The 15770-nt window shown below is 36.9% G+C and overlaps 1 protein-coding gene across 4 annotated transcripts in view; it reads right to left on the bottom strand.

Moving 5' to 3' along the window:
• Nucleotides 1-15770, bottom strand: part of LOC126380382 (dual specificity calcium/calmodulin-dependent 3',5'-cyclic nucleotide phosphodiesterase 1) — a 281501-nt gene that overhangs the window by 42347 nt on the left and 223384 nt on the right. For 3 of the 4 annotated variants that reach the window (XM_050029798.1, XM_050030030.1, XM_050029877.1), the window contains 2 exons: nt 12907-13020; nt 1345-1389 (listed from right to left, as the gene is read on the bottom strand). In XM_050029798.1, coding sequence (XP_049885755.1) covers nt 1345-1389; nt 12907-13020 — 159 coding nt within the window. The remainder of the gene's footprint in view (nt 1-1344; nt 1390-12906; nt 13021-15770) is intronic. The other variant, XM_050029954.1, reaches the window with a different exon arrangement.

The following is a 15770-nucleotide window of genomic DNA, read 5'->3' as shown; positions in this document are numbered from 1 at the left end:
ATCGCAGGATACCTTTGGAGTCATTGATCTCGTATATAAATAAAAATACTATCAATCTCTGTAAAATGTGTCCGCGGCGAATCTTGTCACTAAGCGACGGCGTGTCAAAATCGAATTTAGTCGCATTGTGCGCAATGACGACACCGTATAACCGATATTGTTGTTTATTTTAACAACTATAACATTTAAATACCTACAAAATTTAATTTATATTCAAATTCGAAATCAAAAATATCTTTATTCAGTATTCGGTAGGTAACATAGTTACACTTCGAATCGTTTTTTTTACATAACGAACGACTCATCGACCTAAAATTACTGCAGGTTTTACAACCTGTATGTACGTATCTATAACCCGGTTCAGACACTTGTTTTAAGAAAAAAATCTCAGCGATTGTGAGTCTATTTCTTGATAGTAAGCCAGTGATTGGAATGAAAATAATTTTACCCCACTACGAAAGTTAACTTCCTCCGTGTTATTTCCAATTAACTCTGGCAACTTCACGATGGTGTCGATCACTCAACTGTACAAAACCTTCTGGGCTTATTTTTAGTACAAATCCAATCAGTACTTACTGGAAACACAAAGAAAATATTACGCCCAACAAAAGTCTCAAACCTTAAATGGGAACTGTTCTCGATGCTTTCGTTTCGTTCGTTGGGAAAAAAATAAAAAAGGTTTCTTATTTGCCAACTGTCAACCGAGTTCTGAACATCAATATTCAACCTAATTATACTCGCTCCTTGTTCGAGACGGTTTACTATGTAGTCTACGTCTTATGCTCCAGCATCGTCACAATTTTCAAAGCTCTGATCCAAAGCTAAAAAAAGATTCATTTCCCGCTTCCTGAACGCACCTGTCAACTAATGTCATTATGTTTAAAGCATGTTTCATGGACAACTCCACCACTTGTAGAGACTTTAGGGCGGGATATTAAAATTGAAGGGAGGGAGTCCCGTCTTAAACAAGGAGCTTCGTATAATTGAGATAGAACTTCACTTACAGGTAAGTTCGTTTAATCTCATAATATCGTTTGAGATTTCATTTTAATAACAATACTTGTCGATTTGCTGGTAACAGGGTTAATATACATTTTATCTTTACAACATTAGCCATTAACAGCGAACTGGTTTAGAAAAAATAATAAAGTAAGTACGCAATAGATAGCAACGAGTAGGACAAACACACGACAAAACAAGCGGTCGGGTGCTGAGTTGGGGTTAAGGTCGTTCCATTACTACTTGAATAAAACTATGATTCTGAAGAAATTAAAGTGACAAAAGATGATAGTGGGTGTTTCATTCAAGTAGTAGCAGATGGTATAGTAGGTAACATCGACACACCTAAACACGAGGGTCGGAGCCGACTGCTGGCGCGCCACTGCCGGTCTAAAAAAAACACCAAGTCAGGAAACAGTCAAGGAACATCCAGGACCAGGGACTCAGATCGCCAATGTACGTAGAACAGTCACACCGGTTGCTCATCATCAACTTGGGACACACGCAACAAATTCAAACTTCAAAAATTAAAACTTCAATAATTAAAACTTCAAAATTCAAACTTCAAACATCTACATCAAAATGTTCCACAATTAATTCGTCAGTTGCTAATTATACTGTTAAATACAAATAATAATATTATAAGCAATTCCGATAAATGATGAACACAACCGGTAAGTTACAACATTTAACAACTACAGACGACTGAGTAGAAGGAAGTTTTAAATTATAAATTAAATTATTATTTATATATACGCAGGAGAAATTATCATAATTAATAATAAGTAACAAAGCTGAAGATTGCTGTTATAATATTATCTAAGTAATTTATATTTGATCAAGTCAAATCTAAATTATAAGCAGAATCTTGTATGCTTGAAAATTTTACAAATTAATTGCTGAAATGAATACACGTGGTCTAAATAAAATTAAAAACAAATACTTAAAAAGAATAAAGTTGTAAAAAGCTGTGATTGTAAAAAAGGCTTAAAAGGAAGGCCTAGATTTAAGATAAAAGTATCATGCCTAAGGACAAATAGTAGACAGAACGAAGATATAGGGACAGAGACGAATCACAAAGGGTATAGACGGTACACGGGCTAATCCAATCTATGCTATATGTACAGAGAAAATTCTATTCTACGAGAGGATGAGCTAGGTAAAAGCGGACTAAAGCCAGGACATCGACAACCCAGCTCATCCTCCGACAGGAAAGTTTAACCTACAACCCAAGGATGGAGCACACACATGCCATAGTCACCGCAAGGCTCCGGAAGTATAGTTGGAAGACGTCTAAACTACCGGGAGAGGAGACTGTATACGGAAGCTTCAACAGAACAGAAAGACCTAATCGCATAGAGTGGACAGAAGGAAGGCGCGACTACTTGGCCGTGGTCGGCGTTGTTGTAACGGTATTAACTTTGCTTCGTTCGGTTTCTCTACTGAGCACCTCGCCCAGCAAGGCGTGCGCAGGCGTCGCATGTGAAGGGTCGTCGGCTGCGCGCGCGGCTGCTCGCCGCCTCGCCTATCCCTGTGTTAGACATTATCACTGGCAACGCGACCCGCCGGCCTCCGCGCACATCATTATACCCTACCATCTCAGGACCAAGTAATACTACAAAAATAAAGCCACAAAATGAAACAAAAAATTACATTTATAAAAGAATACAATTGGGAAAATAAAGACATCTAAGACATCATCATTCAATGTCGGAGCATTGTGAGCATCTAGAGATAGAAACGACACAAGTTTGATAGTGCCTCGCTTCAACACAACTCTATATGGAAAAAATGACACATTATGGCAATTAAGGTGTATAATAAGATCTTCACTTCGTTAAGGTCACTACCAAATAAATATTTTTTAACGAAATTGCAACAATGGCTTATACAAAAATGTTATTATAGTGTAAACGAATTCTTCAATGATATAATTATGACATTTAATAATTTACTTTAATTTTGTACCTGTTTTATTTTATTATTTTTATGTGACATGTACATATCTGATTTATAATTTTCTCTATGACTGTTATATTTGCATGCCAGTGTCGGTGAAATGTACTCTTCTCCTATCGTGTGGGTTGTGAGGTAGATAACCAACCCCATCAACCCATGATGATTGAGCCATGTCACGGGCCTTTGGCGGCTTAATAGTAACCCTGACAACAGGGTTGATGGTGAAATGTACTGAAATTCTACCATAACTGTAAAAAGATCTGTAAATAACGTATATTTCTTGCAATATTAACGTATATTTGCAATATTATGTGAGCGTTTTACGGGCAAAATTGTTCGCCAATTTAATAATTGAGAAGGGAAAGCCTAAGAATACCAGCTTTATCATTAGTACGAAGAGACGGAATTTAATGAATACGACATTTGCGAGGATTCCAGGTTCGTTCGCGTATTGAATTATTTGTACGGGTTCAGCAACTTCCATGTATGAAAACATTTATTACACGTCTCGTGTTGTGGTTCTTTGCAGTGTAATTTAAAAATTCAATTTGTGATTTTTAAAATGTAATTTAATAATTTAAGAATTTAATTTCTATACGGAATTTTAATAGCTGTTACAGAATCGAAATGAAATTTGACTTTTTACGATTAATTCATAATAAACAGGAATATCGATGATCTAAATAGATAAGGCCCATTTATGTTTTGTTTATTTGAAAAATTCTAAAGACGTTGTCATCAAAAGAATTCGGCAGGTAATCTTCTTCTATCGCGTGGGTTGTAAGGTGAATTACCAACCTCATCAACCCTGGTGTTAGGGTTATTATGGAGCCGCCAAAGGCTTGACATGGCTCATGTAACGATTACTGACTTAAATCAGTAAGTAACAACTGGGGCTAACGGCTTAACGTGCTTTCTGAAGCACGGATTGCCCGGCGCCTAATGACAATTTACCTTCTTTATTATGTGAAATAATAAATCCATACATACAAAATAGAAAGTTATTTTTTTAACTTTGCGACGGAAAATTCCACTTGACATCAACTCAGAATCATGGTCTGAATCACCGTCAAAGTTTTCGTTACGTTGTCACTATATGGCCCTGCGCAGACGACAGACTATCCGTGACGCACTTTTTAGTCTGTGAAAATATAACCTATGCAATTATATGCAGTAACGCACACGACGCGCAAAAAGTCCGGCGCGTCACGGATAGTCTGTCGTCTGCGCAGGGCCTATATTTTGTGACTTTAATATTAAGAACTCTTATTTGAAAGGCTAGATATCTAAAACGGACGCTTCACTCAAAGAGTATTAGTGGACGACCCATTATTACAACCCGTTCCTAATGAACCATAAAAGTACCATCATACAACTCCACGTACCACAACGCTCATTTTAATCGTATGCAAAGCGTCGCTGACATTACGTAGTATTCATCCACTACAAATTGCCACATGTCACAGGCTCCGTTAGGCAAAATGCGATTTAATTTAATGCCTACTCTGAACGCCTGTCTGGCTGTATATGATGTGATGAGCGACCTCGTTCATTGGTGGACATTTTCTAGAATTTTTACAATACAATACAAATACACTTTATTGCACCAAAATAAAAATAAATAATTACAAAAAGACTCTTAACTAAGTAAATGGCAAATGGCGGCCTTATCTTAAGTTCTATAAGTTGTATAGCTTAGCTTAAGCGTTAGCTTAAGTTGTATAAGTTGTTACTAACATTAGAATATAAGTTGTTTGTTACTAACATATATGTATACAGTCCGAATTAAATAATTTGAATTTGAATTAAATTTGAATTATCGCTTAAAGTGATTTCTTCCAGACAACCATAAGGTGAAGAAAAATGTAAAAAAAAATTGAAAGGTGAATTGAATTTGATTTGAATTTTTATTACTTAAATGTTGGTATTCTAGTCTCTTATTATATCTTTATATATTATCAATACCTTTTGCATAGGATGTGTTGCCCTAACTAACAGCTCAACCGGCTCAATCTCTGCCTGGCCGAATTGTGATCCCCAAGACACAGGCCTATAAGCTTAGTTTGGAGATCAGAGTTCAAGAAATAATTTGTACACTTTCTCTATAGGTACTTAACTGAAGCGCACACCTGTACAAATCTCTTTGCTAATAAAGAAATTATATTATTAATTACTTTATGACTTTAGAATGTAAATAAAAATATAGATACGTTCATTGGTGCTGATTGCAGCACACACCATTCTATTCCGTGGAACTACAGTTCATGTAGTAGGTATCATACATAATCCGCTCAAAATTTTAGTCGTACTGTTATAATGATTTCCACTGATAATATCCTATCTACACGAAACTGAAGATTATATTTCCATAAAGTTCAATAAACTTAGTCGACAAAGTACAAGAAACATGAAAAGAATCTGAAAGTAAACAGCTAACGCGGGAAAGGGCCTAAAGAATTTAATTTACTTACAAAATCTACCAGAAAAGTTAAGATTAATTAGAAAATTTATAATACACTAGCTGTCCATCTGCGACTCCGCCTACGTAGACTTCAGTTTTAAAATAGCCTGTGGTGGTGATTCCAGTATACATCTAATTTTATTTTAAGTCATACCTGTCATTTTCTTATTCGCCGAAAAGGAAAAGGACGGGTAATCGACAGGCATAAAGTTTATGGAACACGTGTCAATTTTTGGCAGAAGTTTAAAAACCCTTCCAAAATTTTTGGCCAATGACCCGACAGACTTAAGCTTACAGCCCATGTCAACGGATTACATATGAGCGCGAAGCCTATTTATTCGCCCGGGTTATTCATTAATTTTAAGATTAGATAAGTCAATCATCCGTCCCTTTCCTTTTCGGCGGATAAGAAAATTACGGGTATAACTTAAAATAAAATTAGGAGGCGTCTGCAGGAATCGGGGCCAATGCCTCTTGCTTTAACTGTCTGTAGCTTTTTACTTAATCTCTTTAATTTATTATTAATAATAAAAAAGTTTATTTAGGTAAAATCTACGACACACATATACATTTACAACATTAAAATATACACACATTACATTAATATTTAGTTGAAAAACAAAGGTTTATGGGTGCCGCAGTTCACCAAAAAAGGCCAGGGTTCAGCGAAAATGTACCCAGAGGGCAACACTGATTAAAAAAGAAGTCGGATTGTATAAGGTCTTTTTTCAATCAAGGACTAAATGAAGACCCGCGTATATTTTAAAGTATTTAACATAACAAACATAACATGAGCTCGTGATATATCTTAATTTGGGTAGTCAGAGTTACTTCCATCGCAAGGTGAACTAAGTACCCACAGTTCTCGGGAATGTGGGGTTTCTCATGATGTTTTCCTTCACTGCTGAGCATGTGATTATCATTTATGATCCAAACGTGAATTCGAAAACAAATTCGTCAATAATTGTTTTAGGCCTGTGCTGGATTCCAATCTGCGACCTCAAAGTGAGAGGCAGGCGTTATACCAACTGGGGTACCACGGCTCCATCTAGCGATTATATGGAGGATTAAAAAGGTCACATCGAAAAAAGCAATATTGCTGTTTGACATTAGTAGACTATGCGCTGTTACTTTTATATGCGCTTACTACCTATCACATAGGAGCTCGGTGGCGCAGCGGTTAACGCGCTTGGTCTGCGATTCTTGAAGTTAAACAACTTTCGCAAAGGCCGGTCATAGGATGGGTGACCACAAAAAAAAAGTTTTCATCTCGAGCTCCTCCGTGCTTCGGAAGGCACGTTAAGCCGTTGGTCCCGGCTGCATTAGCAGTCGTTAATAACCATCAATCCGCACTGGGCCCGCGTGGTGGTTTAAGGTCCGATCTCTCTATCCATCCATAGGGAAGGCCCGTGCCCCAGCAGTGGGGACGTTAATGGGCTGATGATGATGATGATCTATCACATTGGTCAAACAGAAAGCTCAGTGAGGCGTGGATACTTGGTTCATCTTGCGATGGACGTACCTCTGGCTACCCTAATTAGGATATACTCGTGAGCTTATGTTATTCCCAATCTCGCTCGCCCAATTTACTACTAGGTATTTGCTCTCGCTAACAATCGGATGATTGCTTAGCCACAAGCGAACAGACCAGAATTAGGTTCGAATAATTTAGAGTAATTACGCTCAGTCACTACCCCAAAGAGGGACCATCCAGATTAAGTTCCCAAAAAAAGAATATAGATGGCGCTATTCAGATTTAACGTGATAATTTCCAATTTTCTCATTGCTCGCTACATAATTATTCAAAAATATAATGTGATGGCAGAGGCATACAGGTGTTAGTGACATCGTAACGAATACTTAAGGGGATGATTCAGACCATGATTCTGAGTTAATATCAAGTAGAATTTTTCGTCGCAAAATTCATGTTTTTTTTTTAGTTTTTTTTTAAATTATTTACAATTCTATACTTTTGCAATGGAAAATTCCACTTGATATTAACTCAGAATAATCAGCTGAATCATCCCCCTCAGTATTCGTTACGATGTCACTTACACCCCGCACAAGTACATACGGTAGCCATACAAATAGGTATGGGTGTTAGTGACACCGTAACGAATACTGAGGGGGATGGTTCAGACCATGATTCTGAGTTGATATCATGTGGAATTATCAGTCTGAATATTCATGAATTTTTTTGTTTTTTTTTTTAATATTTTCAGTTCCATACTTTTGCGATGGAAAATTTCACTCGATATCATCTCAAAATCATGGCCTCAACACCCTTAAAGTTTTTGTTACGATGTCACTAACACCCTGTATATAAAAATAATCTTTGCTTGATATTTGGATCACATACGTATAAAATTGTGTTGCTACTAATAAGCCAATTATTTATCTTTGACCTAGGAAACTATCTAATTCAAATTGAAATTTTTTTTTCAAGTTTCTTACATCCATAGTTGTTACTAAATAACTTATGAACTATGTTACTTTTAGACTTCCTAGTATCAATTCACTTACGGTCTTATCTCTAAAGGTACACTCCTAAAGTCGACACACGTACAAAGTCGTGTACTACCCGAGCATTTACTGGCGTACATAAATAATCAAGGCAGGTATATCCCTTTCACTGCAAGTTCCCAACTAAAAGGTACGAAATGGGAATTAATGGAGCTTCTGAATTCATAATGCGGACATGGATTGGACTTGTTCAACCCATTTCTAATAGTCCTATACACTTATTTATTTATATGTATGAAATAGCTCTAATCACTGAGTTATAAAAACTTTTTCTAAAACTGCCATGCCTTATCGGGCGTCAATGACCGCCACCGCAAAGTTTTCCTTTTCTGAGCCAGTCTGGAGAGTATTTTTTTTATATTTTTTATATTATCCAGAAAGTTGATCTTCCTTCGCCTCTATAAAATACGCGTCTTGAATTTTAAGGCTACAAGTTCGAATCCCTAAAGGATCAAAACCGAATGGTAATTGATAACATAATCTTTATTAAGAGGAGCCTTCATTAAGAATCAGAATCATTTAACTGTCATAAATAAGCTTATTGAAAGTCAAAAGAATCACACATATTCAATGATATTTTTAAAATCAGGTGTCAAGAATGTTTGTTTTTATACGAATTTCGGTGCTGGTTTAAGTACAAACCATCTAATTTTAAGTTATATTTGTAATGTTCTTATCCACTGAAATTTTAGGCAGACATTTAAAATACCCTCCCAAAAGGAGAATGGGTGAAACTGTTCCAAGAACCGCCACTGATTAGACTTATATGTAATTTTTCCTATGATTCTGGAAAAGTTCTATTAGATTCTGTGCCGGGGTTCTTTTTCTATGGCCATGTTTGTCCTGGCGCCAAATGTGATAAAATACATTGGAGGACTAAAATCAACTCGAGATTTGTTGTTGAATAACTAACTCTACATAAATAATTATGTATCAGAATGTATATCATTTTAAAGAGGAGGATCTTTATCCCCAAAATCCTGAAATCCGTGCATCGAATTAAAAATAAGTGTATTTCTATTTTTTTTGACGTGACTTATTGTAGATTTGCCGCAGATGGCATTAACTACTTGGCTGGACAAATGGGGACCGCTGAAGGCTCTCACCCGGTACAACGTTTAAGACAACGCGCGACCCTCGGCTCAGGGCGTCGTCTGAGAGGAAAAATATTTGAAAGAATTAATCGACCCTAGTGGGTCGATAGCGATAAGCGCTGATTGAGGAAAATAGTCTGATGATTGGCTGCCTCTATCAGCTCGCGCAACAATAGTACATAACCTACTACTAACATGACGATTTGTCTTTGTTCCCATTTGTTCTGTAGAACTAGTGAGTGAGATTTTTTTCCTCATAAGTTCTACGATTTTACAAGTTATAGAATAGTAGAAAAAGGGGAAATATTTATTCCCACTTCTTCTACCTGTGATTTGCGTTATTTCTATCTGTTATTTCATATTTTCTCCGGCCAAGTAGTTAATGCCATCTGCGGCTAATCTACAATAAGTCACGTCAAAAAAATAAGTATCTGTTATTTATCTGGAAATAATGAGTAGCCGAACTCGGCGTGGAAAATTATTATTATTACATACATAGATACATTAACTCACGTCTCACAAGTGCTGCAACAATGATCTACTATATCGCACATCTAGTTCTTAAAAGTCATAAATGTCAAAAAATCTGAAATTGATTTAACTTAGTAATTAACGTAGATATGGCAAAACAAAAATCGTTAAAGCGCTCTACTGTAAAATTTTAAAAATTACATTTATGACCTTAAAGAACCTTATACCTTATAGATGTGCGATATGTAGATGCTGTGGCCAGTGATGATGATGATTTCCTACAAGGGTACATACACATACATACATAAACTCACGCCCGTAATCCCAAATGGGGTGGGCAGAGCCACAAGTAATCAAAGACAACTTGCAGCCACTGTTGATACGAAGTCCTAAGATGGATATGATGAACATTATGGTGATAAGGGATCAGCCTATCGCTCATAACATTAGTCCATTATGTTAGAGGACGCAATCCCTCTGTCGGTTTTTACGACATGCCCGGGAAGACAAGCAGCTGAACGTGTTCTATGTTTTTTATTTGCTCCCAGAACAGCATAGAAGCCTACAAGGGTAAGCAAAGACAATGGAATTCCATTTACTTCGATCCTGATACACTTCAATATTATTAATAATATTATAATAACTATCTCTGTAAATAATTCTGTCTGAAAGTTCTTTTAAATTTACTTTCTGTTTACAAATACAGGCAGAGGTAGTTTTTTAAGCTCGGTGTGGGAGGCACGAACGTTTTCGTCAAACAACTTGGCCACGATTACTCTAATTAAGCCTCGCCCAATTTGCTACACCCTTGAACCCTGGGACCGACATCTCATCCTTAATTTCTGAGCTTCTTGCATTTGAAGGGAAACAAATTTAATTCTTTGCCTAAAGAAAATTGAGCTGAGCAAAAAAGTTGTGTTAATGTTGACCCATTCAGGGAAGGCGCGTCTGGCATTTTGAAGGTTTTGAGCCTTGTTAGATTAAATTGTCTTGAGTTTGTCTTCAGATTTAAGTATTGAAGTCACAAGCCGTTAAAAAACTTGGTGAGGAAACGTGTCTGTCTGAAAACATTTTTGACGCAACGGCAGTAGATTTCATACTACTACACATGGTACGTTCATGTACCATGGTACATGGCATGGCATGGCATGGTTCATGGTACGTGAGGCATACCTACAATAAGTCAAGTAAAATATTGCACTATCAACAAAGTCCATCATGCTATCCGTAAGTGTATCCCAATCCATAGTAATATTATAAATGGGAAAGACTAAGAATGTCGGTTTGTTTGTCCGTCTTTCACTGCAAAATGGCGCGATGACTTGATGTGATTTTTTAAGTAAAGATAGCTTTTTCGCATTTTTCAAGGTAGGAGGGCTTCTATGCTGTTCTGGGAGCAAATAAAAAACATAGAACACGTTCAGCTGCTTGTCTTCCCGGGCATGTCGTAAAAACCGACAGAGGGATTGCATCCTCTAACATGATGGACTAATGTTATGGGCGATAGGCTGATCCCTTATCACCATAAGGTTCATCATATCCATCTTAGGACTTCGTATCAACAGTGGCTGCAAGTTGTCTTTGAATACTTGTGGCTCTGCCCACCCCATTTGGGATTACGGGCGTGAGTTTATGTATGTATGTATGTGTTCAAGGTAGGAAGCTAAAAATTGGTACATTAGCAAAGGGGAACCGCGTTACCCCGAATTTAACGCAGCCGCGGGCAAAAGCTAGTAAGATATATAGTGGTGAGCGTATGCTATGTGTTGTAATAGATAAATAATATTTACTTAGTACGTAGTCGCTACATGAGTCATGTCAGGGGCCTTTGGCGGCTCAATAGTAACCCTGACATCAGGGTTGATGAGGTCGGTTATTGTCCTCATAATCCACACGAGAGAATTAAGAGTAAGAAAATAAGTACAGTTCGCTAAAGTATTACATTTACTACGAGATATTATAGAAATTACAATGTAAATCTTACCAACCGAAGCTACTTTACGCTCCGACATTGAACACAACAAAGTGAAAATAGAAAAGAAAATAAAAAAGTACGAGAAACCAATAGAAACGCTTTCACAGAGGGCTTAGTAGAAATAAATGGGCTTGGACGATCCGTTAAAAGGTTTTTTCTACAAGAAAATAAATTAAAATGATACGATCTTATTATTAGCAGACGGTAAATCTGAAACATGAAGAAATTATGAAAGAATTTCTTGTTTCATTACAGTTTTGGACAGCGCGTAACGAGGGATATTTTACAAGTCCGAGATTAACAATATAAGAAATATTTTATGGCATATTTTTTCCTTCATTACTAAGATTTGAAGAAAATTAGACTTGCTTAATATAAAACACATTACTTATTTAACAGTGAATTAGTGAAACAATTTCACATCCTAAACTTAGTAAATGCACCTATTTATTGTGACATTTTAGTTAATTTGTTGAATGTATCTACATAAAATATAAACAGCTTATATACGTTCCACTGCTGAGCCTCCCCTTAATGAACCAGAGAGGGTATGGAGCATACTCCACCATGCTGCTCCACTGTGGATTGGTTGACGTGTTTTTACGGGTAATATTAATTTATTTATCTTTATTTTTACAGTTTTACATTCAGCCATTACAGTAAAATTTAATTCGACTGAAACAAACACATATAAGACATAACAATTATTATTATTTTAACTAGAACAATAGCGAAATGCCACATCTGTGAATTTGGCCACCGAACAGCACAGCTCAGGTCAGGTTTGCTGTATATGTCAACGTCCGGGTTGCCCTGGGCCAGGGCGTTAAGCATCCGCATCGCGCGAGTAACCGGCGAGTACCAACCAAGATTGGACAATCACCTGATTGTGCGACAGTAAGATGATCCGTGCTCCGGAAAGCACGTTAAGCTGTTGGTCCCGGTTACCACTTACTGATGTAAGTATGTAGTCGTACCCACACAATAAGAAGAACGACTTAATAAAAGTGTGAGACCTAAGATAAATATTCTGAAACATGTACCTTATTAAGAAAATTCAGTCCAACCACCAACCCGCAGTGAAACAGCGTGGTGGAGTATGCTCTATATCCTAATCCGGTTGATTGAGGGGAGGCCTGTGGCCAGCAGTGGTACATGTGTAGGCTATTTTTGTATGTAGTATTATTATAATTAAAAAAAATATATAAGGTTATTCTGAGGGTATATATAAACTCTTGAAGTTGTACTATTGCTAAAAAAAAATTGAATAAGTATATTTTGTATAGTTTACACTTTTGCGGACGCGAAATTTAATAATAACATGACAACTTTAAATATCATCGCAAAATATCCCTTCTTACGCGCAGTCGACGATGTAGAAATGGTGTAACAAGGATATAACTAACTGGAAATGTCATACGTACTTGGTTTCGTCTATATATACGGCTTCCAGCACCTTAGCGGCATATTGTAGGTTCTTTTGTAAAGTCTCTGCGGATATTTCACCTCTATTCAATTGTCTAAGGAGATAGCGTAATCTGTGGACAAGAAAAAATAGATTAGTTATTTAATTTTATCACTATGTCTCTCGTAACAGAACACATAACGAATACTCAGAGGGATGATTCAGCTCATTACTTTGAGTTAGTATCAAGTGGAATTTTTTTAAAAATTGAAATTGATTTTAAAAAACTAAAAAAGCCATGAATTATGCGAAGAAAAATTCCACTTGACATTAACTCAGAATCATGATATGAATCATCCCCCTTAGTATTCGTCACGGTGTAAGTGACACCGTAACGTAAAATAAGTGTCATCGTAACAAATACTCAGAGCGATGATTCAGCTCATTAATCTGAGTTAGTATCAAGTAGAATTTTCCATCGCAAAAGTATAGAATTGAAAATATTTTAAAAACACTAAAAAATGTCACGAATTTTGCGACGGATAATTCCACTTGATATTAACTCAGAATCATGGTCTGAATCATCCCCATTAGTATTCGTTACGGTGTCACTAACAACCTGTATACCTCTGCCTACCTCTACGAGGATACAGGCGTGTTGCTATAATATGGTTTTCTATGTATAGAACATTGATGAATGTTAATAATACACTAAACGTGGAAATGCACAAAACATTTTCAAATTAAACTTCCTAACTGACAAGGAAGTTATGCACAGCGCTGCGTAGCTGCATACCGTAACGGCGTAGCACAATGCTACGACGTACCGTAGCCCGGATAATTGGAATGACAAGGTAACAGGAACTTTTTTGAGCCACGCAGTGCAAATTGTGTTCCGAAATTCAGGCGTTGTTATGAAATATCTTTTCAATCCGGTGTCGAGGTAGGATTTTTTGGAAAACATAAATTCGTAAACAAAAAAGAAAAAAATCCTGCTTAGCTTTCACACAAAGCAGACAGCTCCTTTGTGACATGACATATTTTTGACTAAATGTCTACCTACACACGCTCATAATCTCTACCAAGGTGGGCAGAAGAACGCTACCTATAGGCATGATTAGTAATGAGTTATTAAGTTTTCACTAGCACAGTTGACTCGAGCATTATAGACGGCGATACGGCTCACTTGTCACGTGGTCTAATAGAAAGCTCAGTGAAGTGTTGGTACTTAAGTTGTCTTGCGATTGATGTTTGTCTACCCCAGTGGGACGTAACCGTGAGCTTAAATTATTTCATGCTACGTCATAAAACCAACATGAAAATATTTTTTGACGACTTCCATTGTACAGTGGTCAAGCGTTGAGCTCACGATCCGGAGGTCATGGGTTCGATTCCCGGTGGGGACATACCACAAAATTTACTTTGTGGTCCCTAGTTTGGTTAGGACGTTACCGGCTGATCACCTGATTGTCCGAAACTAAGATGATCCGTGCTTAGGAAGGTACGTTAAGCCGTTGGTGCCGGTTACTACTTACTGATGTAGGTACTGTCAGGGGCTTTTGGCGGAATAGTAACCCTGACACCAGGTGAGGTGGAGTACCAACTTCATCAACCCACACGATAGAAGAATATGAAAATCCTTACGGGCGACCGGTTTCACCACAATTTTAATCGGATTGTTTTAGCTTTTTGACCGATACTTCTTTATTTAACATCTAGGTAAATTGAAAAAAAAAAGCCAAAATTTTAACGGAAATGAGAAAACCCAAATCGATTTTCTCGGATCGAAGCGCAAATTCGAGCTATCTCTGGCTTTCAATTTTGCTACTTCTTTCTTTTTTAATCTTCTAAAACGATAGGACAACGGAGCTGAGATTAAAAGGCCCCTGAAGCGCTATTCAGCTGGGAGCGAGTTGAGCACTAGATGCAAAAAGTCTAGACTGAACAGCTGTCTAGCTAGATAGCTTTCGAGAGCCACTTACCGCTCGAACAATGTGTTGAACGATTTTGAAATATTACCTTAGCTTGAAATAGAAGTTCTGAAAAGAAAAATGATTTTTATCCCGGGGCCTTATTTTTAAATCGCTCGTCTTTAAGTCACGTTCGAAAATATATACTTATCCACTAGCTTTTGCCCGCGGGTTTGCTCGCGTTAAATTCGAGGTAACACGGATCTCTTTTTGCTAATGTACCAATTTTTAGCTTCTTACCTTGACAACTGCGAAAAGTCCCATGTAAATTTTCACCCCCTCTTTGAAGCGGTTATTTTTTTTGTTAGTCACAAATAGTTTGTATACCAATTCTTAGCTTTCTACCTTGAAAATTGCGGGTTGCTCTATACAAGCTTCCTCCCGCCATTTTAGGTGTGTGGGTAGTTTTAAAGAGACAAAAAATAGCCTATATAATTCTCCATTTTTTCAAATATTTCCACTTAAACATCACGACAATTCGTCGCTCCGTTTTGCCGTGAAACGCGAATAAACGAACAGACACATACATTTTTCTATTTATAATTTTAGTATAGATTCACGAAGCACATCAGAACTTGTCATTTGCAAAGATGTGAAAGGTATAAGGTACTTACTCGTATTTTCATACGCGAGTTGAAGGCGAACGATTCAAAAATCCCCTACACTCTCTCACCCTCTTTGATAATAATGCTTATTTATAGATCCGAGTTATATTGTGAACGTTGTAAAAGGATCTCAAGAACGTACTTATTTAAAATCATAATTGTATGATATCTTCTTTATATATAAAGCGAAAGGTCACTGACTCATTGACTGACTCACTCATTACGAATTCTCAGGAACTACAAGTGTTTCAAATTTTAAGTGGGGGTTAATTTTAAGGATATAGGTGCACACTAAGACGGGATTTTGT

The sequence above is a fragment of the Pectinophora gossypiella genome, chromosome 1 (genome assembly GCF_024362695.1).
Source record: "Pectinophora gossypiella chromosome 1, ilPecGoss1.1, whole genome shotgun sequence".
Classification (NCBI taxonomy): Eukaryota; Metazoa; Arthropoda; class Insecta; order Lepidoptera; family Gelechiidae; genus Pectinophora; species Pectinophora gossypiella.
This window is presented reverse-complemented; position numbering and strand designations above follow the sequence as displayed.